General features: G+C 37.9%; 1 protein-coding gene across 4 annotated transcripts; it reads right to left on the bottom strand.

The window, feature by feature from the left end:
- Window positions 1–11,867: 11,867 nt before the first annotated feature.
- Window positions 11,868–23,254, bottom strand: ZNF300 (zinc finger protein 300). Of its 4 annotated transcripts, XM_047870412.1 has the most exons (7): window positions 22,762–23,252; window positions 21,674–21,800; window positions 20,971–21,088; window positions 18,250–18,360; window positions 15,882–16,008; window positions 15,515–15,637; window positions 11,868–14,397 (listed from the first exon to the last, which is right to left on the bottom strand). In XM_047870412.1, the coding sequence occupies exons 5-7, from the start codon at window positions 15,913–15,915 to the stop codon at window positions 12,848–12,850; spliced, it is 1,707 nt and encodes a 568-aa protein (XP_047726368.1). In that variant the 5' UTR covers window positions 15,916–16,008; window positions 18,250–18,360; window positions 20,971–21,088; window positions 21,674–21,800; window positions 22,762–23,252; the 3' UTR covers window positions 11,868–12,847. The 4 variants fall into 4 exon arrangements, with proteins under 4 accessions (XP_047726368.1, XP_047726362.1, XP_047726352.1 ...); XM_047870406.1 differs by lacking the exon at window positions 18,250–18,360 and having other exon boundaries at window positions 20,971–21,014; window positions 22,762–23,254; XM_047870396.1 differs by lacking the exon at window positions 18,250–18,360 and having other exon boundaries at window positions 20,971–21,199; window positions 22,762–23,253.
- Between the last annotated feature and the right edge of the window lie 817 nt (window positions 23,255–24,071).

Raw genomic sequence — 24,071 nt, 5'->3', positions numbered from 1 at the left:
TTGGGTGATTTAGTTATCACCCAGTTGCTGCTAGCTTATCATAGAATCTACCTTATTTCTCTTGATCTCAACTAATGCTCACTAACTCTTACATTACCTCTCTAAGCTTCCAGGCCAACTTTTCCTCCAACAACCAGCTTTTTAGCTATAGACAAGCCTAAGGCATATGTTCTCTGCACCCACAATATATATATTAAATAACACTTACTAAACTGAAAGGCTGCAGCTACCTAAGTCTCTATTTTCCCATGAACAGAATCAAGAAATTTTTATTTAATTCATTTAGCAAATATTTATGGGATACCTACTCTGTGACAGGCATTGTTCTTTTTAAAAAAAATTTTTTTTAAATGTTTTATTTATTTTTAAGACAGAGAGAGACAGAGCATGAGTGGGGATGGGGCAGAGAGAGAGGGAGACACAGAATCTGAAGCAGGCTCCAGGCTCTGAGCTGTTAACACAGAGCCCGACGCGGGGCTCGAACTCACAAACTGTGAGATCATGACGTGGGTCAAAGTCGGACACTCAACCGACTGAGCCACCGGGCGCCCCTGACAGTCATTGTTCTAAGCTTTTGGGACATTTCCAGAAACAGCAATGAGGCCAGAGTACCTTTATCAAACGGCATCGTCTCTGGCCTCCAAAGTACTGCAGCTGGAGCCCCGGCCCTGACTTCTCTTCCGGTGGCAGCATTTGTGAATCGTCCCGGGAGAAGCCACATTCATTTTCAATCTGCTCAGCTTGGGAGGTAGATTCTCATCTGTGTCAGACCCATTGTCGGATTCCCTTTCCTCAAAGGCCTGGCTGAAGACAGAGCACTCTTCCTTGATGTTAGGTGGTAGTAGTCACCTGTGGCTTCCAGCATAAAACCACTTGTGTTGAGGACAAGGGTTTCTTGTCCTCCTCCTCCTCATCTTCCTCTGCTTCCACCCTGAACAGACACTTCTGCCCACGGGTCGTGGGTTTCAAGCTTATTGGTCTCAGCATGGAGACAGCACTTGTCCAGTCCAGACAACTCGGGGAGGTCTGAAATTCTGAAGACAGGATACAACCATAGCCCCTGCCCCTTTTGTTTTGGGTTTGTTTTGTAATCCTATGTGATCCCAGAAACCCTTGATACAAGCCAATGGAAAGGAGCCTAAGATTATATACCTAAGTGGAAATGCTAAAAATGAGGAAATATGGAAATAGCCAACAAATACAGATATTAAAGCAGGTTATTCCAAATCATCTCATTGCTTTATAACCATAATAATATGAAGATCCTTTTCCAAAAGACCTGAACCTCAGGACACTACCAACTACTGTTAAAAAATACAAAGTAGATGGGGTGCTTGGGTGGCGCAGTTGGTTAAGCATCTGGCTCTTGATCTCAGCTCAGGTCATGATCTCACAGTTTGTGAGTTTGAACCCCTCATTGGGCTCTGCGCTGATGGCATGGAGCCTGCTTGGGATTCTCTCTCTCTCTCTCTCTCTCTCTCGCTGCCCTTCCCCTCTTGTGCTCTTTCTCTCTTTCTCTCTTAAAATAAATAAATAAGTAAATAAATAAATAAATAAATAAATAAACATTAAAAAAATATATAAAGTAGGTTGCACCTTCATATTCTGTTCTCTCACTGAAATACTTTTCATTTATAATGCTACAAATTTTGTGTTTTTTTCATCTACAATGTGATTTTTTGTTGTCTTGTTTCATTGTATATAAGTACCACACAGTGAAGTGCAAACAATTTAAGTGAATTGCTTGATGAGTTTTAAGAAATACATACCCAAATACAGAAAATTTTCATCAATTCCTTTATGTCTCTTCCAGTTAACCCACTCACTGAGACAACTACTGCTCTGACTTTTTTAAAACTTTAATTCCAGTATAGGTAACATACAGTGTTATGTTAGTTTTGGGTGTACAAATCTGATTTCTTATACCAGAGATTAATTGAGCCTATTTCAGGACATCATATAAATGGAGTCATATATATCTTACTTTAAGCTGGTATCACACTCTCTTGATACTGTAGCTTTAACAGAAAGTATTGAAATTGAGTAGGAAGCTCTCCAAATTTATGTTTCCTTTTCAAGAATGTTTTGACTTGTTTACGTTTTTTGTATTTCCATATGAATTTTAGAATCAGCTTGCCAAATTCTACAAAAGCGAACAAACAAAAATTGCCTGCTGAGATTTAGATAGGGATTATGTCAAATGTATAGACCAGTTTGGGGAAACTTGGGATCTTGAGTCTTCTGCCCAACCAACCAGATACAGTTTTCCATTTATTTGGGTTCTTTTTATTTCTCTCAGCAGTGTTCTATAGTGTTCAGTGTATAGGTTTTGCATATATTTTATTAGGTATATTTATATTGCATATTTTAATGCTATTACTGGTGCTGTTTTTTTTTTTTTGTTGTTGTTGTTTTTTAAGTAAGCTTCATGCCCAATACCGAGCTCAACGCAGAGGTTGAACTCACGACCCTGAGATCAAGACCTGAGCTGAGATCAAGAGTTGGACGCTTAGCCAACTGAGCCACCCAGATGACCCTAGCACTGTTTTTAAATTTGGTTTCTGTTTGTTGTTACTATGTAGATATACATTTATTTTTGTATTTTGATCTTTCACGGGAATTGTCCCTTTCATCCAAGCTATCAGGTTTACTGGCATTAAGATGTTCATAATATTTTCTTATTATTTGGATGTCTGCAGAATCTGTAGTTATGTCACTTCTGTCACTTCTGATTCCGATCGTTTTCTCTCTTTTATCCTGATGAGACTGTGACTCACATCAATCTCAAAAAGCCAACTTTTGCTTTCTTTTACAGTTGATCCTCCAACAACACAGGTTTGAATTGCATGGGTCTCCTTATACACATATTTTTTCCATTAAATGCAGTACAGCACTAAGATGTTATTTTCTCTTCTTTAGGATATTCTTAATATTATCTTTTCCCTAGCTTATTTTATTGTAAGAATACAGTGTATAACACATACAACACACAAAATATGTGTTAATCAACTGTTTATATGTTATCAGTAAATCTTTCAGAGAACAGTAGGCATACTAGTAAAGTTTTGGGGGAATCAAAAGTTATATGCAGATTTTCAAATTGCATGGGGGACTGGCACCCCTAACCCCCACATCGTTCAAGGGTCAACTGTATTTGCTCTATTTTTTTCCCATTTGATTTGTTCTCTGAACTTCATTATTTCCTTTCTTCTCTTTACCATGGGTTTCATTCTTCCCTTTTACTAGCTTCTTAAGGTGGAAAGTGAGAGGCCATAGCCTTTCATCTTTTCTAATAAAGGTATTTAGTGCTTTACATTTCCCTTCAAGTACTGCTTTAAGAGGCATCCCACAACTTTAGATATGTTATGTTTTCATTTTCATGCAGTTCACAATACTTTATTTCCCTTTTAATTTTTTCTTTGACCAGTGGATTATTCAGAAAGATGTATTTAGTTTCCAAATATTGGGAGATACTTTTGTTACTGATTCCTAACTTAATGCTGTTGTGCTCAGAAAATACACTTTACCTTTTAAATTTATTGAGACTTGTTTTATGACCCCTTAATATGATCTACCTTAGTAAATGTTCTGCATGCACTTAAAAGCAATGTGTATTCTGTTGTTGTTAGATGGAATGTTCTTACAAATGCTAATTAGGTCAAGTTGGTTGGTGGTGAGGATGTTCAAGTCTATCTCTATCCTTGCTGATCGCTTATCTCCATGTTCAATTAATTATTAAGAGAGGGGACTGAAATTTCCAACTACAGTTATGAACTTGTCTAGTTTTCCATATAGTTTTATCAGTTTTTGCTTCATGTATTTTGAAATTCAGCTATTGGGTGTGTAAACTTTTAGGATTACATCCTCTTAATAAACTGACCCCTTTATCATTATGAAATGTTTTTCTTTATCCCTTGTAATTATTCTTAGTTCTGAAATATATTTTGTCTAATATTAATACAGTTCCTTCTATAGTTTTAATTTGAGTTAGCCTGGTATATCTTTTTTCATTCTTTTAACCTATTTGTGTCTTTATATTTAAAGTGTGCTTCTTACAGGCAGCATAAATTTGGGCTGTGCCTTTTTATCCAATATGACAACCTACTCTTTTAAATTTTTTTTTTTTCAACGTTTATTTACTTTTGGGACAGAGAGAGACAGAGCATGAACGGGGGAGGGGCAGAGAGAGAGGGAGACACAGAATCGGAAACAGGCTCCAGGCTCTGAGCCATCAGCCCAGAGCCTGACGCGGGGCTCGAACTCACGGACCGCGCGAGATCGTGACCTGGCTGAAGTCGGACGCTTAACCGACTGCGCCACCCAGGCGCCCCGACAACCTACTCTTTTAATTGGTGTTTAGATCATTTATATTTAATATGAAAATATATATTTGTTAGATCAAGTGTATCATCTCAATTTTGATTTCTATTTGTCCTATCTTTTGCTATCTTTTCCCTTTTTCTGCCTTCTGTTGGATTAGTTGTATATTTGTTATTCTTTTTTATCCTTTTTTGGCTTATTAGCTATAAATGTTTAGTTATTTTAGTTTATTTAGCATTTCTACCATATACTTCCGGCTTGTCCCAATCTACCTGCAAGGAATGTACCACTTCATGTATATAGTATGAGACTCTTACAATATGTTCATGATCATGTTTTGCCATTACGTGACCATAATGCCCCTCTAATGGCTGGTTTGGCCTACCTTTCATAGGTATACTTATGGATGGTGTGACCTTCTTCAGACAGCCATATCCAGGAGCTCACCAAGGGTTTCCTTAGATAAGGAATCCTAAAGCAATATGAGACATCTGATCAGGCTTTCTCTTGATCATCTCAACAAAATCCAGAGCCAGTGTCTGCTGGTAATTTTTTGGCACCACCTGAAACAAAAAGAGAGTATCATTAATCAGGACATACCTCCCAAGGTACTATATTTCTAGATGGTCCAATCTTAGAAGGACAAAGCTTAGGGGGGTTCACTGAATATGTAGCATCAGTGGTCTCTCCAATGTTCTTTATGCACCGGTTTTCTTAGCTTATTTAAAAATCCAGCCTGATTTTCATGTTTATGTATTTCCAGAACAATTTTTTAAATGTGTGTTTGTTTCTTTATTTTGAGGGAGCATGAGTTGGGGAGAGGCAGAGAGAGAGGGAGAGAGAGAATCCTAAGCAGGCTTCACACTGTCAGCACAGAGCCAGATGCAGGACTCAATCCCACAAACCATGAGATCATGACCTGAGAGGAAACCAAGAGTCAGATGCTTAACTGACTAAGCCACCCAGGTGCCCCCATGTTTATGTGTTTCCAACCAATTCTCACTGCCAGGATGTAGGATTGGTCCTTTTTGAACACCAAAGCTTTAGGATTAAGATAAAATTTGAATAGAGATGTAAAAGGTTTTTTTAAGTGCAGATCTTTTTTGGTGAAAATGAAGGTTGCTGAATAGAAAGCAACTATATGCTGACTTTGTGCAGGCATCACAAAGCATGAACTAGCTCAAAGCACAGTTTAGAAGGGAGAGCAAAGCAGGAGGGGCAGCACAACACAGTGGTTATAAGTGTGGACTCTGAAATCAGAATACCTGGGTTTGAATTATGACTTCTGAAAAATGAAAACTAAGTAGCTCTTTTGTTTGTCGGATATTTTGATTTTTCTGTTAGGTATAAAGGAAAGGCGTTAAAAAACAGTTTTCTGTTTTGTTTTGATGATACAAAACTGTGTGCTCCCAAAACAGCTTTCCTGCTTTAAAATATTGCTACAGCCTTTGTGTGAAGATGCTATCTTGTTTAATCTTGTGAAAAGATTCCAAGAGGTTGTGGTCACATGGCATGCATTGTATGGTAAAGAGGTAAGTCATGATGGGTGTGCAGTCTATTACCATCAGAGTTATGAAGCTCCTGGTGGTGTGAAAGAAGTATAGTCGTTCAGGAGACTGGAGAAGTTTCCAGATAACCATCTCAAGGATTACTTGAGATCTCTCACAAATCCAGATTTGCACGAGTAAGTGCTAGGCAGTGACTGAATGCATTCCTAGAGAATTCTGTGATCTTTCAGTCTCACCAACTCAGAAATACATTATTTCCCCGTGGCAGGAATTTTTCAAAACCTCTAATCCACTTAAAGCATAAGCCATTAGAATGTATAATCCTCAGTTCATATCACAATATGATGTACCACAGGAGGTCCTCATTAAGATGACTGAATGGGTTCTTCTGGAGCTATTACAGATAAGGACTCAAACATCAAGTCTTTCATTGGCACAAAAGGAAGATGAAATTCCTAGTTGTAATCATATGAATAGAAATGATGATGACATGGCTATGCCTGGTGGGTAAGCACGATATAGAGCTGGTAATGAGAAAACAAAAAAGACATCTAGAATATGAAATTAAGAATCAACGTGGGGAAGTATGTCAATGATTCATCTGCAAAGATGACTTAAAAAGAGAATTTTATGGGTAGTAAGAAGGGAGAATTTGAGCTTTCATAGACCATCTAATACATGACTATGCTTCCTTAGATACTTATCAGTTTGCAATTTTAGCTTGTTAATGTAATTATTTTTAACTTGGTTGAATTTTTATAGCCATTGAACTGGAAAAATATTATGAAGAAGGTTATCAACATAAGAATATTTTGTTCATCTGAAGTTTTGTTCATTTATTGTTATAGTAATATTAGTGTTGAATATTTGATATTTGTTTAAGCATACTATAAGAGAAAATAATTACATAATTCTGCTAATGTGTTTAGGAATCATTATTTTCAGTGTAAGATGAAAGAAATACTAGTAAAATATCAGGGTTTTATGAAAAATATGAATGTAACAGTATAAACTCATAATTTAAAACAGTATGTTCTGATTTGTTGCCATGTCCACTGAAGGTGGTCAAGACTCAGTGACACCCCATTGGATATGAGTACCTGTGGCAGACAGACTGGGGTTTTCAAATACCATTGCCCACAAAAGAAACCAATGCTGTTTGGAGGAATGACTGACACCAGGTCTGGCAGAGGCAATATGCAGGATGAATCTGAAGTATTGTAACTATGGCAATTTCTTAACAGTGCATTTCAAATAACATAAGTTATCATTATAATGAACTCTAATTTATCAATTCTTAATTTCATGCCGTGGGGTTTTTTTATTTCTTGCTTGAAAAACCATTGAATAATGAAAGTCAGTTATCTTCTGTTTGCTTCTAGAACTTTATAGTTTCTACTTTTACATGTATATGCATGACCTATTTCAAGTTGATTTTTGTAAAAGGTGTGTAACTATGGATCAAAATTCTTTTTGGTTGTTTTTGCAAATGGATTTCTAATTGTTCCAGCATTATTTGTTGAAAAGACTACCTTTTGTCCATTGAGTTACTTTGATGACCTTGTTAAAAATCTGTTGTCCATATATGTATGGTTTGGTTTCTAGACTCTATCCTGTTCCATTGGCCTATCTATTCTTACACCCATACCACAGACTTGATTATTCTAACTTTACAAACCTTGAAATCAGGTAATATGACTCTTCTTACCACACCCCCCCCCCAACCGACCAAAAGGTATTTTGTTTATGCTAGGTCTTTTGCATTTCCATATAGAAATTTTTAAGTTTATTTATTTATTTTGAGAGAGAGAGAGCACAAGTGGGGAAGGGGCAGAGAGAGAGAATCCCAAGCAAGCTCCACACTGCCAGCACAGAGCCCAATGTGGGGCTTGAACCAACAAAGCCATGAGATCATGACCTGAGCTGAAACCAAGAGTCGGACACTTAAGCAACTGAGCCATCCACATGCACCTCCATATAAATTTTTGGATCAGCTTGTCAATTTTTACAAAAATGCCTGCTGGAATATTTTTGTGGGTGATTCAACGTACACATCAATTTAAGGGGAACTGATATCTTAACACTGACTCTTTCCATCTGTAAGCACACTATCTCTCCATTTATTTTTTTCAAGAGTCACTTTTTTAAAAAAAACTTTTTATTTAAATTCCAGTTAGTTAACATATAGTTCAATATTAGTTTCAGGTGTACAATATAGTGATTTGACACTTCCATACAACACCTGGTGCTCAGTTCAAGTGCATTCCTTAATCCCCATCACCTATTTAATGTTTATTTATTTTTGAGAGACAGAGCAAGAAAGCACAAGCAGGGGAGGGGCAGAGAGAGAGGGAGACACAGAATCTGAAGCAGGCCCCAGGCTCTGAGCTGTCAGCACAGAGACAAATGTGGGGCTTGAACTCACAAACAGTAAGATCACGACCTGAGCCGAAGTCAAGTCGGAGGCTTAACCAACTGAGCCACCCAGGCGCCCCTCCCCATCACCTATGTAACCCATCCCCCTATTCACCTCCCCTTTGGTAATCACCAGTTTGTTCTCTATAGTTATGAGTCTGTTTCTTAGTTTGCCTTTTTCCCCCTTTGCTCATTTGTTTCTTAAAATTCCACACAAGAGCCACTTATTAAGTCTATTAGTTTTGTGGTTGTTGTTGTAGTTTTTGAAATATTCTATGTGGAAGACCAGGTTGTCTGCAATAGAGACAATTTTATTTCTTCCTTCCCCAAAGGTATGCTGCACCACCACAACCACCTTCCCTTTCTTGCTTTCCTTACTGCACTAAGATCACCAGCACAATGTTCACTAGGGAGAGCAAAGCAAACATCTTTGACCATTTGCCAAATGAAAAAAATGCTTGGGGGCAAGCATTTAGTCTTTCACAATTAAATATGATGACTAGATTTTTTTTTTATAGATGCTCTTTAACACTATGAAGTAGCTATCCTTTGTTTCTAGTTCACTGAGTTTTTGCTCTAAAAAGATGTGGAATTTTTGTCAATCTTCTGCATCATTGAATGATCACATGGTTATTTATTTTTTTTTTTTAGGCTGCTGATATGATGAATGACACCAATTAATTTCATATATTGGACCAACCTTGCATTTTTAAGTTAAACACTACTTGGCCGTGATGTACTTTCCTTTTAAACTATTGCTAAATCTGATTTGCAAATATTCTGTTAAGGATGGCTATGGTCTATGTTCAGGAAAAACATTGGCCACCAAATGTTTTTTTCTTATAATGTCTCTGTCTGGCTTTAGCATCATGATTAGTGCTAGCCTCATAAAATATGTTAGAAATCCTTGCTCCTCTCTTTTCTGGAATATATGTATGAATCGGCATTTTTTATTTAGTTGTATTCAAATCTTTTTAAGATCCTTTAATTATCTGTAGATTCTGAAGTGATGCTGTTTCCTTTCATTGCTTGCTATGGATATTTATACCTCCTTTTTCTTTGTATTGCCATGGTATTAATGATCTTTTTAGTCAACATTTTGTTGTTCCTACTTCTTTTTTTCCATTTTTAATCTTATTTTTATCACTTCCTTTTTTACTTTCTTGTAGTTCACCATACTTTTTTATTCTAACCTATTGAGTTGGATGCTTAGATATTTTCGGGCTTTCTTCTTGTCTGATCTGTACTTACTGCAATACATTTCCCTCTATTACAGGTTTAGGTGGAACTGATTTTGTGAATAGTATGCAGTAATTATGTTTTCATTTTCTGTTTTACCCGTATGGATAACTGAGCCAGAAGCATTTATTGAAGCACAACATTTCTCCTACTGTTCTACATTGCCATATTTGTCGTAATTCAAATACCTCTAGGTAATTATGTTTCTGGATTTTCTTACCATTGGTCTATTTGGCCGCCCATGTGCAATACATTGTCTTAATTATCACTTTATGGAAAATCTTAGTCTGGTAAGTTCTCCAAATTTGCTCTTCAAAAGTATCTTGGCTAGTCTTACCTTTTAGCATTTCCATATGTAATTTTATAATTAAATTGTAAAAATTTCAAAAAAAGAAAGCTTATTGGGGTTTTGATATAAAATGCATTGAATACCGTGGGAAATTGATCTTTATTCAGGGACGTTGAAGGATATAATGATATGTCCTAGATTCGGTGCCATGGGCAAACATGGTAAGAGGTACTGTCAAAACTTATCAAGAATGGACTATCAGAATAAGGCTGATAGAGAATTAAGCAAAACAGGGCATCAGAGCAAGCTCAATTAACTACTGATAAAAATGGAGTCCTTGCCACTTACTAACAGTGGGATGATTCATAACAACTGTAGCTTTCATTCCACATAATAGAGCTAAATCCACACAGAAATTTGTAGCCAGTTGCTGGTTACCTGCATGCTATCTGGTATTTTGTTGTTGCTCAATAATAAAATAAGCTAACTCTGTATTTACGAATGGGCTTATTCCTTTGGATTTCAATTTTTCTCATCTCCCCAACAATATACAGATCACTTTGGGGGGAAATGGGCATCTTTAATATTGAGTCTTTCAACCAAAAAACTTGGTAAGTCTCTCAGTTTATTTAATTAAGCCTTGTTTAATTTATTCAGTAATGTTTTATAATTTTCTATATAGAAGTTCTATACTCCATGATTAGACTTACTTTAGGGGGTTCATATTTTTTATGCTAATGTAAATGGCATTTTTAAATTTTCACTCTGCTGATATGTAGAATTAGTTTACTTTTTAATATTAAAACTATATAAAGCAACTAAACTCCTTTATTTCTAATATTTAATGTTATTTTTGTTCTCCTTATACACCACTGCATCATCTATGTCCTTATTACTTTTTCCTTTTTAATCTGATGCCCATTTTCCTATTCTTGCTTCATTGCACTGATCAGCTCCTCTAATAAAATGCTCAAAAAAATAAAAAAAGTATGGTGAAGTATTAAGTCAGTAGGTGCTAAGTCTAAATTTGGATGTTTATAGAAGCCCATTATCAGATCAACAGGCTGCTTGGAGGTTTGTGACAGCAGAAAATCAAATGGGAGGCTTGCAAAGTAGGAATTATGAATCTTTGTTATATCTACATAAGTTCTGTATCTGTCACTATATAGAACACACTCTTCATTAAATTTCTATGTATTCCCGATATGTTCCTTTTTTTTTCTTATCCTTTTTAAAATTTTATTTATTTATTTATTTATTTATTTATCCTTCTCATGCCTTTGTAAGACATCAGTTGGGATGTCTTCCACGAGAAAACATCAGAGCAGCTCAACCCAAAACATGTACTCCTAAGCATTCTTTCCCTGGTATGAATTGTCAATTACATCTGATGACAGTGTTCTCAGCTCACTGCTCATAATGAGACCAAGAATTTGCGTGCACGGACTAGGAATTTACCACATCCATGTTAGGCAGCCCCTGAAGAGGTTCTCACCCAGGGGGTTCCCATCTTTTCACAACAGACAGTTCAGCCATTGAGGAAGAGGATCTGGTGGGCAGGAAATGTGAAAGAATCAAGTGGAAACTATATAAAGAACTATGTGAACATAAGTATACAGACATTCTCCTTTGTGCCAGGAATGCTCTTCTGCAGAAACCTCTAGCAAGGGTCCTCATCTAAAGCTGCTCATGCAGGAATAGACAACCAAAGCAAAGAGAGGAGATATTTTAGAAATATTAAGTTCTTGGGGCGCCTGGGTGGCGCAGTCGGTTAAGCGTCTGACTTCAGCCAGGTCACGATCTTGCGGTCCGTGAGTTCGAGCCCCGCGTCGGGCTCTGGGCTGATGGCTCAGAGCCTGGAGCCTGTTTCCGATTCTGTGTCTCCCTCTCTCTCTGCCCCTCCCCCGTTCATGCTCTTTCTCTCTGTCCCAAAAATAAATAAAAAACGTTGAAAAAAAATTAAAAAAAAAAAAGAAATATTAAGTTCTTAAGCCTGTGAAGAGTTTTTCTCTACAAGTGTTCTTTGTTCCCAGAGAAAACAGTTGGGGCTGCAGGGCAGGAATCAGAAAATAACTGAAGAGACATTAGACGTGATCTTTATGTGTAACCACCAGTTTATAAATGTATGTAAAAAACAACAAATGCATAATAAAATGTCACTTGAACATACCAAGAATCAAGGCCACTAGGGTCAAAAACAGTAAAATGAACAGTCCTGGGAATGGGTTATCAAAAGCAGAGTGTCTGAAATACAAGTTTAGATGTAGCTTTTACATATTAGTCTTAGCATCCAACTGCATGGAAATGAAAGACAAAAAGAATAATAAATGAAAATGTACTCTTCACTATACTTTTTTTTTTTTACTGATAGGAAATATTCAGATGGGTGAAGCAGGCTTGTTTGAAGTTACACAATCTGCGAGTAGCTGAGCCAGTATTAGAACACAAGACCATCTGGTTCAGTACCAAAGCATTTCCACAACACCAAACTCCCAGCGAGGGAGAATAAATGGGTGATCTGGTCAAGTAGCACCAATTTCAAGATCCAGGATCCTTCCAGAGAGACAGGTCAACTTATATGATTGAGATGGGAAAATGTATAAACATCATCTGATCCACCTATCTTTCCATCTTTGTACAAGAATTTTACATGTATCTTTAGGGGTCATGCTAAGCCCCTCCTTATAATGTAGTTTCTAGGAATTTATTTATTTATTTATTTATTTATTTATTTATTTATTTAACTCAAGCTTTCTTCATGTCCTTTACAGAGAATTACTGTATGGCCAAAATGATGCCAAGCTAATATTAGCTATTTCACAATGTCTGGTTATTATTAATGTGGTATAATATAGACTATGTAACTTGACAACATTCTATATACATAACTTTAAAAGTTTTACACACCATGTTGAAAATGTTCTTCATTTATGATTATTTTCCATCATCTTTGCTGAGCTGGGTATCACCACACTACAGACATCTATAAAGATGTCTCATAAATATCAAATCAATCAGGTTCCTAGTATTTATTAAGGCTTGAGCTAATACTGAAGGCTTTTCTGCATTCAGTTCATTATGATTTTACTACTGTATGAATTCTCTGATGTACAGTGAGTTGTGACTTCTGGATGAAGGCTTTCCCACAGATAGCACATTGATAGGGTCTTTCCCCAGTATGAATTCTCTGATGTAAAACAAGGTCTGACTTCTGGGAAAACGCCTTTCCACATTCAGCACATATGTAAGGTTTTTCTCCTGTATGAATTCGCTGATGCCCTGGGAGGTGAGACTTCTGAGAGAAGGCTTTCCCACATTCACTGCATATATAAGGTTTTTCTCCTGTGTGAATTCTCTGATGTCCAATGAGATGTGATTTCTGACAGAAGGCTTTTCCACATTCACTGCATTTATAGGGCTTTTCTCCAGTATGTGTTCTCTGATGTATGATGAGCTGTGACTTCCGGGAGAAGGTCTTCCCACATTCAGTACATTCATAAGGTTTCTCCCCAGTATGAATTAACTGATGTGTAATGAGTTCCGTCTTCCTGCTGAAGGCTTCCTCACATTGAGCACATTTGTAGGGTTTCTCCCCAGTGTGAATTCTTTTATGTATAATGAGGTGGGACTTCTCACAGAAGGCTTTCCCACATTCAGTACATTCATATGGTTTCTCTCCAGTATGAGCTCTATGATGTATGATCAGCTGTGACTTCTGGGAGAAGGCCTTCCCACACTCTCTACATTCATAAGGTTTCTCTCCAGTGTGAATTCTTTGATGTATAATGAGGGGTGATTTCTGGGAGAAGGCTTTCCCACACTCACTACATTCATATGGCTTTTCCCCAGTGTGAACTCTCTGATGTATAATGAGGGAAGATTTCTGAGAGAAGGCTTTTCCACATTCAGAACATTCGTAAGGTTTCTCCCCAGTATGAGTTCTCTGATGTACGATGAGATGAAACTTCTCACTGAAGGCTTTCCCACATGCACCACAATCATATGGTTTCTTTCCAGTATGAATTCGTTGATGTACAATAAGCTGTGACTTCTTGGCAAAGGCTTTTCCACATGTAACACACACACAGGTTTTCTCCTTAGTTTCAACATTCTGATATTGCATAAGGGATTGTTTACTACTAAAAATGTTCCCACACTGATTGTTATTACAGGGCATTACTCCATTGTGAATTTTCTCAAGATTAGAATCAGATGCACCATAGCTAGATGATTTTCCACATCCCAAACTCTCATCAGGGTTTTTTCTTGAATTACTCTTATTACAACTACGTAGATCAGCATTATATTTCAAGTTCTTTTTAAATACATCATAGCTATGGGATCTTTGTCTTAAAGTATCTGGCTCTATGCACTCTTGAAATATTTTTCCAAAGGCATTATACTTATGGCCTGACTCCACAGTCACTGTTTTGTTGCTGATGACTGTTACTTGCCTGAAAAGCTTGTCTTGGTTTTCCTGACATCTCTGTAGCTGGCCATCATCTTGACAGACTTTTAAAATGGAGTACAATGAACCATCCTTTGTGACTCCTTTCAGGATATTATTATGGAAGGAAACAGACCCCAAAATACATGATTTGGGGTTGTCAAGGTTACTTTTCCTGTCTAAAAGAAAGAAAGATAAAATAAAACAATTATAAAGAACAATAAACAAACAAAAAAAAAAGAACAATAAACATAATGCAGAAGAACAGAACAAATGATTAATCCAATGTAGTTGATGAACTCAGAACACAGGGACAGAGACAGGCCATCTCCTAACACAGGTCAGCATAAAGTATGATCAGATGAATGGATGGAAAAGGATATTAAAGAGAAAAATTAGACCTGAAGGAAATAGAAATGTATCTGGGTTATTATCATTCTAATTGTGGATTATTCTTCTAGAATTTTCCCATTTCTCCTGCTTTCTGAATGGAAATCCTTTTCACTTTCTGAATTCATTTATCTTATAAACCATTTGCTACATATATACTTAACTATTATCCTGTGACCATTATCCAAAGAAACAAGGTCCCTTCTGTACTCAAAATATTTTAACTCTCTTCAGTCTACTTTCCTAATTAAAAACTAACACGAACAACAGAAAAATCCAAGATCCTGCTATGGATTCAGTATCAGATTCACACCAAGAATCCAAGCTTATATTCCACTACTTCCCATAACACCTTCTATATATACCAACACAAACTAGCAAAGTTCTTCCAGAAAAGCCTTCATTCTCTACCTTCAAAGTTATATTCATACACCCTCTCCCCACCACAATCTGCCTTCACCTTCCTCCTTCAGCATCACCAACACTTAGTATGTTTCAAAGCAGCTACAGCTGCACGCTCCGAAAAACACCTTCTCAAATTCTGCTGCATATTTAGACTTGCATTTTCTCTGAACTTTTAAAATGGTAACTATATTTGACAGATAATTTTGTACACCATGTGCCTGGAGGTCTTACCATGTAAAGTACAACCTATGTTCTTGGGAGGAATTTGCCTTTCTATTGCCTTTTCATAAAAGGTGTTAAAGATATACATATATGCAGAAAGGAAGAAGATCAATAAGAAATAGCTCCTCCTTATAAAGGTTCAGAATTATTTAATTATTTGTCAAATGCCTACTAAATTCTCAGCACAGGAACAAACAATAAGAAATCTCGATAAGGACAAAACGTCAGCCTCAGGCATCAATCAATTAAGAAAACATAACAATCTGAGATTTCACTTCCCTTGTCTCCCATCTGCCTGATTTTCATCTGTATAGATCCAATTTGATACGTCTCTCTTGATGATCCATGGATCTTCCCCTTGTTCCAACTTAGAGATGACATCTGGTTTGGAAACTGGATATCCTATTAAGTGGAAATCACAGAGGAATTGGGATTGGGGGCACTGAAGGAAAAAAGAGAAGGTGTTGTTTCAGAAGGGCTACAATGAATCAGTCCAGTTGACCCTCAGCAAACACCATGACCTCTGTTTGGGAAGGTCTGAAGACCGTAAGTCATTATACATCTCAGGAACCACCTAAGCACAGCACCTGATAAGGAAAGGCCCTTGGTTGGACAAGTCTGAGTGATGCAGGGAAGCCATCCTTACCCAATGAGATCACATGGCTGAAGTTCTCCAGCATCACATCTCTATACAGGGTCCTCTGAGCAGGGTCCAGTTGCTGCCACTCCTCTTGGGTGAAATCCACAGCCACATCCTTGAATGATACCAACCCCTGTAACAGTATTTTCCTGTTCAGTCTGAAGTGACCATTCTCATCATTCCTACTATAGTATATAAAACTACAACTACACCTAGTTTTGTATCATAGTATTTGGGAGAAACAGCACAAAATCTTGTCTTTACAAGAAGAGACAGATTAGGAAAACAGAAGAGGTAAATCAAAATGCCTACCTAATACAAATGGTAATTTAATAAATCATAAGGGCAGCATTCAAATAACTGAGAGGAAAACAGATTATTCAAAGAATAATACTGAAACAACTGGAGAGTTAACAGGAAAGGAAGAATGTTGAATCCATATGTTAAAGGTAGAATTAATTGTATGCTTTTAAAATTCATATGTTGTATGCTAACTGCTAGTTTCTCAGAATGTGACCTTATTTGAAAACAGGGTCACTGCAGATTTTATTAGTTCTATGAGGTCATTAGGATGGACCCTAATCCAATATGACTAATATCCGTATGAAAAGGAGAAATCTGAACACAGAGACAGACACACACAGAAGAAAGATGATATGAAGAGACATGGGGAGAAGATGGTCACCTATAAGCCAAGGAGAGGGGCCTGGAAGATTGTTCTCTTATAGCCTTCAGAAGGAATCAACCCTGCTGACACTTTGAGTTTTGGCTTCTAGCCTCCAGAACTTTGAGACAATAAATTTCTGTTGTTTAATCTACCCAGTCTGTGGTCTGTTGTTAAGGTAGCCCTGGAAAACTAATACACCATATTTTATGTCTTGAGAAATGCAAAATATACATTCTAGATGAAGCAAAAAATTAAATTCTAAAAATATAGCCAAGAGCATAAAAGTAACAACATGGGAAGATTTTTATTAATAATTACAGAGCAGAGAAAGCTTTTGTTTTTTGGGTTTTTTTAATGTTCCTTTTTTATTTATTTTGAGAGAGTGAGAGAGACACAGAGAGAGGGAGCGAGCAGGGGAGGTACAGAGAGAGGGGAAGAGAGAGAATCCCAAGCAGGTTCCATGCTGTCAGCACAAAGCCTGATGTGGGGCTGGAACCCACAACTGTGAGATCATGACCTGAGCCAAAACCAGGAGTTGGGCACTTAACCGACTGAGCCACCCAGGCGCCCCTAGCAGAAAAAGCCTTTTAAAATAAGAGATTAAAAAGAGAAAAAACACATATAGAGAATCACAGAATGTCAGTGTTCTTGAAGATCATAATGTAATACCCTCAATTTATAGGAAAATAATCATAGCTTCACCTCAATTAATGTTTCTCCGATATATATATATAGATATATAGATAGATATCGATATATAGATATAGATATAGATATCTCTATATATATGCAATAACTAGTAATATAATGAAGTATACCAATTACAGTAGCAATACTGAAAAGAGACATAATGAGAAATGTACAGGAAACACTCATAAAAAAATAAGATTATTGATGTGACATTAACACAAAAAAAACTTGGGTAAGTGTAGAGCTGTAAGGTATTTCTGGAGGGGAAAGGGACTATTTTAATTAGGTCACCATCATGTTCACAGTTGTCATCTACTAGAATCTGAGTGATGTTTTTCAGCTTTTCCTCCTAAATATTTCATTATTATCAAATATTGCTTTCAGAACAAAAACAGATTAAACACGGTTTCCACTATCAACACCCCCTGCTTAAAAGTATCCACTGGTTCTATCCTTTCGTATACAATCAGTCTCAATCATCTCAGTCCCACGCCAAGTCCCATATTCACACCATCAAGCTGCCAAACATTTAATTTGTCCTTAAAACAACCTTATTAACTTTCTCATTTTACATATGAGAAAACCTAGAATCACAGTAGTTCAGTAATCACTTGCCAGAGGTCAGGCACTGAAGATATGATTAACTCTCAGCTTTAAAAAGCAGGTATTCTGATTCAATAGCTCCACACTGCCTCCTTGATATTGTAAACAAGGTCTTCTGTATTTTATTGTTTTAATAACACCCTTAGTCAAACTTCCAATGAAACACCCTAGATTTTCGTTTTCCTCAAATTCTCAGCCTTCCTAAAACCACTCTGCTGCCCTCTCTACTTTTGTAAATGTTGTTTCCCATCCTTATCTTACTTCTCTCATGATCTAAAGCTCAATAATCTTTTAAGCCTATTTTCTAACTCCTTATATAGCTGGTTGCTCCCCCCTCTCTGTTTTAACAGTTCCTTGCTCCCATAACTATTATAAAATTTTTATTTGTCAATGCTACTTTCCATGTCTGTTTACCTAATTTTTCTCTGCATTCCTCCCAGAAAAAAAACCATACCGAAATCTTCTTGAGATACTCCACAGCCAGTCAATGCATGTGACACACATTAGGTACTTAAGAAATGTTCACTAAAAAAAGGAATGAATGAAGATTACAGAAAATAAAATAAAGTTCACATTTAACTAAGAATAGTTCTGTGGATTAATCAGTTACATTCTTTTGATCTAAAGAACAGTGACATGAGAAAGAAAATAAATGTGGAATGTAGAGAAAATCCATTCTGACAGGAAGTTTAAGAGATGTAATTTTAACATTCTGATTTTGCTTTATGAATTATACTCAAATGCTTCATTATACTAAGTATGCATAAATTTTGTTAATTTTGAGAAAAATATAATGTATAATCAGTGGGAAATTGTACTCTTATCATCTACAAACAAATGTTTATGGCTTGGGTGACTGGGAGAATGGAAGAGAGAAGGTGTTAGAAGAAGAAAGGAAGAATAGATATGTGTACAAATAATGACTTCACTTCTGGACAGTATGGAAAAAATATAAATCCCTCTTCCTAAAGGAACAGGCATACAATCAGTTAATAAGCCCCAGTAGTTGGATTTATTAAGCTAATAAAAATCCATTTTCATTCTCTAAAGCTACTCCAACAAATATAAGACTAACTAGATATGTAAAACCTTCCAGTTGCCACATTCAGAAAATTATTTTCAAATATATATAGGTATCTCAATATATCCAAAATATAATTTCAAAGTATAACTGACCTTTAAAAATTATTAGTGTGCTTTTTGGAATTGTGTCTTCTAAACTCAGTATGTATTTTACACTTAAGGCACACCTCAATTCAGGCTAACCGATTTCAAGTGCTCAGTAATCACATGTGGCTGGTCGCTCTGCACTGAACAGCACAACTCTAAAGCTACTGACATTCAAGAAAAAAAACAAAACAACCTTATCTTTTTGCAACAGAACCCACCTGTTAAGCTTTACTGTAAAATACACATGAGCACTCCTAATGCAAAAATTGATTACTATATTTGATAATAATAATGATGACAATATAATAACAATACCAACAATTAACACTTAATTTAGAACAAACCATCCCAGGTACAATTCCAGGCATGGTTTTTATTTACTTAATTCTTACAACAACCCTATGAGGTTTCTAATCCCCATTTTACAGATAAGAAAACAGTCACTGTTTGACCAGGCTGGAAAGAAATATCATGCATCCGCTAAGATAATAAAGAATTCTAGGGGCACCTGGGTGGCTCAATCGGTTGAGTGTCCAACTTTGACTCAGGTCAAGATCTCATGGTTCATAAGTTCAAGCCCCACATCAGACTCGATGCTGTCAGTGCAGAGCCCGCTTTGGATCCTCTGTCTCCCTCTCTCTGCCCCTCCCCCGCTGTGCTCTTTCAAAAATAAATAATCATTAAAAAAAAAAAAGAATTCTAGGTACTGGCATAGGAAGATATTCAAAATGTATACAAAAATCTTTACCTGGGACAATTAAAAAGCAAGTTTTGCAGCACGGAATCTTTACTGTGTAACATTATTTCTCCAAAAGAAAAACACAAGAAAGTAAAAGACACTCATACATTTGTACTTTCACATGTACACACTTAATCATAGTTATATTGAAAAGGTTTGGAAGATTACAAACAAATGGTTAACACTGATAGTCTTAGAAGGAGGAGAGTTAAAAGGTTTAAATTTTTATCATTGATATAGTTTGAAATTTATATACCATGTACATAGCCAATGTTGGCAGGGAGAAAAATCACTACACACTATTAGAAATGGAAGTGCAGAGAAGAAACTGGCCTCGAGTTGGAAAGTGATCCTACACAATCTGAAACCACAGCAAAGGGTATGGAGTATCAGGGACCCATGCTCTACAAAGCTTTGCCGGAGAATTATAATGTAAGAACTGCCCTTTGGGAGAAAAATAGATTTTGGAAGACCACTCAAAATGCACCCATCCTGTGTTATCTAGATTTTAGCAGTAGGTAAAACTGGACAATAGGAAGCCTCTATAATCAATCAGGTCCTCTAAACCCGAAATCTAACAAACTTTTTCAGTAAAGCATATATTTTCAGCATTGCAGGTCATACGGTCTCTGTTGTACTTACCCAATGCTGCCATTGTAGCAGGAAAACAGCTACAGACAATACGTGAACAATAAAACTGTCCATAAAAATAGAGAACTGAATTTGGCCTATGGGCAATAGTTTGGTGAGCCTAGCTCTGAAGGATAAAGTTCACGGAGTCTGGCTATGACACTATAACTTCCCTCTAAAAGAGATCGTTTCGTGATACAGCTACCAGAAATCTACTGTTGCATTTACCACAGGAGTGTTGCTAAGAATACTGTGTACTCCATCATCTAGACAAAGACCCAGAATGGAAATTTGTTTTAGTCTTACGTGGTAAGAAAGAATTTCTTCCCATGGGAAATTGATCTGTTTTCTCTTTAGAGGACTGTAAATCAATTAAGTGGTGACGTCTTCAAGAAAGATCAGAAAAACTGGTACATTCGTTTTTAAAAATGTTTTCAGGCCAGGTTTATCTACATGTTCCCTAGAAATGCTTTCTAGGTCTTAACTTTCATTTTGGCTACCTTCTCCCTAATCCAAAATTTAGCTATCTGCACTATTCCATTTGGTTGGACAGAAAATGAAGGAAATTCTTAAAATTAAATACAAAAGCAACTCACCTGGGACTTCATCATTCTCTGCTCTCTTCTATAAGAGCAGATGTCTGAAAAAGCAAAACTGGTGCTCAGATGGGCATTTTCACAGACCAGACCGTCTGCTGCTTCCACATTCACCAATCTAGAAACAACCACTAGAATCAGCTGTATGATGACACCAGTGGGGATAAGGCTATTTGGTCCTTGAGAGGGTCAGGAAGCACTAGGTGAAGGAAGTCCTCTTGTGACCATACTATGAAGATACAGAACTTGGTCAGGGTGGTTTAATTGTAAAGATGTGAAGGTATATTTCACACTGACTTACTAACAGCTTATTGTTTCCCTATGAATCAGTAATTCTATTTGTAGAATATTCTCATAAGGCAATAAACATAAATGGATATGTATAAAGTAAACTGTAGATGGACTGCTCCAGCAACAAGAATGGCCATGACCAAATGGAAAACTGAGAAATGTATTCCCTTATTCCCCAGAAAGAACCAGCAGCTGAATTCCAATAATCTCCCAACAGGTCTTCTGTATTTTCCCCCAACTCAGCAAACTCTCTTGCCAATCAATATTCATGGACCAAAATGTTAATTTTAAGATGTTTTCTGTTTAAACTATTATTACAGATTTTCAACAGTGCAGTCATCTACATATAAAAATGGTGATAGGTTGGAAACACTCATACAAGAGAATACACCAATGCAGGAAGGCATATTACCCCGTCAATTTTTCTCAGTCCCAGAAGGAGTCATTCAGACAAGACTGAACTGGTTCAGAGCAACTGAATGCTCCCAAGACAGGGAGGCTGTTTTACATGGGGTATTCCAGGCGTTGTCAAAACTGATCTGGAAGGAAACAATCAAGAGAAATAGTTATACTCATCTCTGGGTACCCAGCAGGTGCTCAGTAAGTGTTTCTTGAATAAAACAACATGATTTCAATTCTTAGAAAAAGGTAGGCTGAAAATCATACTTTTGATAACAATCCATCCTTTTAAATTTATTTGGTCTTGTTTTAAAATGACCATTTTAGGGGCGCCTGGGTGGCGCAGTCGGTTAAGCGTCCGACTTCAGCCAGGTCACGATCTCGCGGTCCGTGAGTTCGAGCCCCGCGTCAGGCTCTGGGCTGATGGCTCGGAGCCTGGAGCCTGCTTCCGATTCTGTGTCTCCCTCTCTCTCTGCCCCTCCCCCGTTCATGCTCTGTCTCTCTCTGTCCCAAAAATAAATAAATGTTGAAAAAAAAGATTTAAAAAAAAAAATAAAATGACCATTTTGGGGGTAGACGAGAACCAGGCTAAGGGCGCAATGGTGGACCACGAAGGGGTCTGACCTTTAAGAACTCAATGGCTGCCTAAAACCTGTGGAAACTTTAAAGTATGTAAAAGCCTTTCCCGAAAAGTAGGGCTGATCATCCCTGATCCCATTATTGCTCCCTCCAAATTTCTGAATCCTTGGGTCTAGCAATGACACACCCACAGAACTCCCCCATGACCACTACATCACTGACCACCACATGGATGGTCATTTAGTCCGCAGCCTCCTCACCAATCACTGATTCTCCAGAGGCCCATCAATTACTGACCCCAGCCAGTCCTCCTACACGCCATTTCGGATCCCACAGACAACTCCATCACTGACACATTATTCCCCAATTACTAATCTCATACCTCACTCCAACCTTGACTCCCAAATAAACCCAACATGAATCCCACATACCTCCCCACCCGTGACTTCATAAATCTCCAATCACTGACCCTCACACACCCCTCCCCTCCCATTATCAATCCAACAGACTCACTGCACATACCCGCCTTCTGTCTTGCGGCTCCGTTATCAGGTCTCGAAACGCCCATCACGGCTCTAACCGGGACGGCTGTCACAGCCATACTGCTGAACTCTCCCGCTTCCTGTCTGGGTGAGCACAGCGCGGGGCTCGCGAGCCTGCGCCGAGCCGTACTGGGAGGTTTTGCCCACTCCGCATCCTCGGCGGCTTTGTTCAGGAGGCAGTATGGCCGCCCCCAGGTGCTATGTCGGAACTGGAGCCGCCATCTTGAGAATTCGGTCAGTTCCGTACACGCGGAGGAATTCGGTTCCTTCCGAGCAGGGGTTTGGGATGTGCCACAGCCCCCTGCCCCAGGGAAGGGGGCAAGCTGACGGAGAGGAGGATTTTACGAACCAGCTAGGTGCGAGGTTTTGCAGAGAGCTTTTACAGGTTTGGGGAAGAAATTTGCGTGATACGACCCCTACTGGAAGACTGCATTTGGTGAAAGAGGAAGAATTTCGAATGTTAAAATACTCTCATGGACGGCACTCCTTAAATATGTTTGTAATGGTACAGCCTACACCGGGAGGTTCGCCTAGCTTGGGGGGTGAGGCGTAGAATGGCACAGTTCCTCCGCGGAGATCCCACTGTGGGCGCGAAGTGGTGGAAGAGTTCACTGGTGGGCGGAGGAGGGGATCCACAGTAGAAATGAACTTTATACTAAAAACTGTTATAAGGGATTCTCTAGGGGAAATTAGTACTACTAATTGCTGTAAGTTGCTGAGGCTGCCTGAAGGGAAAAGGAACATTCAGAGGCAGGGAGGAGGAGGAGACGGAGGCACAAAGCGTTGACGTGGAGAAGCCGGCGAGAAGAGGGGCAGCGATCCTGCTGCTAAGGAGAGGGCTGTGTAGACAGCGGTGGGAGCCGGAAGGACCGAAAGCAGGATGCGTAGGAACAGAAGTGGGAAGCTAGGGGACACGACACGGGAGACGCGGGGGGAGATTGAGACCGAGAAAGGGGAGACTGAAAAACAAAAATGGAGAGGAAGTGGGGAGGAGGTTAGATTTCAGGAAAACATCACTTGAAAAAATCATGAACCACAAAGCACTTACCATAACCTTTAGGTACTTCAGGCTTTTATATTAAAAAAAAAAGTGCTAACTAATGTTTCCTGTGCTTAAATAGATATGCTTTTGAATCATCAGTTTTTGAAAGAGCCATGAGATTTTTGGCTTACGTAATTAAATGAATAGCAGTTTTACATTGAGCAGTTTTATCATGTCAAGTAAAAACAAATCGGTCTAGATGAGAGATTTTATTCAGAAAGATGGTTGCAATAGGGGGAACACTTCAT

This window comes from Prionailurus viverrinus, chromosome A1 (genome assembly GCF_022837055.1).
Source record: "Prionailurus viverrinus isolate Anna chromosome A1, UM_Priviv_1.0, whole genome shotgun sequence".
NCBI classification, from domain to species: Eukaryota; Metazoa; Chordata; class Mammalia; order Carnivora; family Felidae; genus Prionailurus; species Prionailurus viverrinus.
The sequence above is the reverse complement of the archived record's forward strand: the minus strand, read 5'-3'. Positions and strand labels throughout refer to the sequence as shown.

Bases quoted from the DNA above. Each gene is read 5' to 3' on its own strand.
- ZNF300 (XM_047870406.1), bottom strand. The intron at 15,638-15,881 runs GTAAGGATGGCT...TCCACTTAATAG, and splicing joins CAGCCATGTGATCTCATTGG to GATATCCAGTTTCCAAACCA. The intron at 14,398-15,514 runs GGAAGTGAAATC...TCTTTCTTTTAG, and splicing joins TCAGGCAGATGGGAGACAAG to ACAGGAAAAGTAACCTTGAC.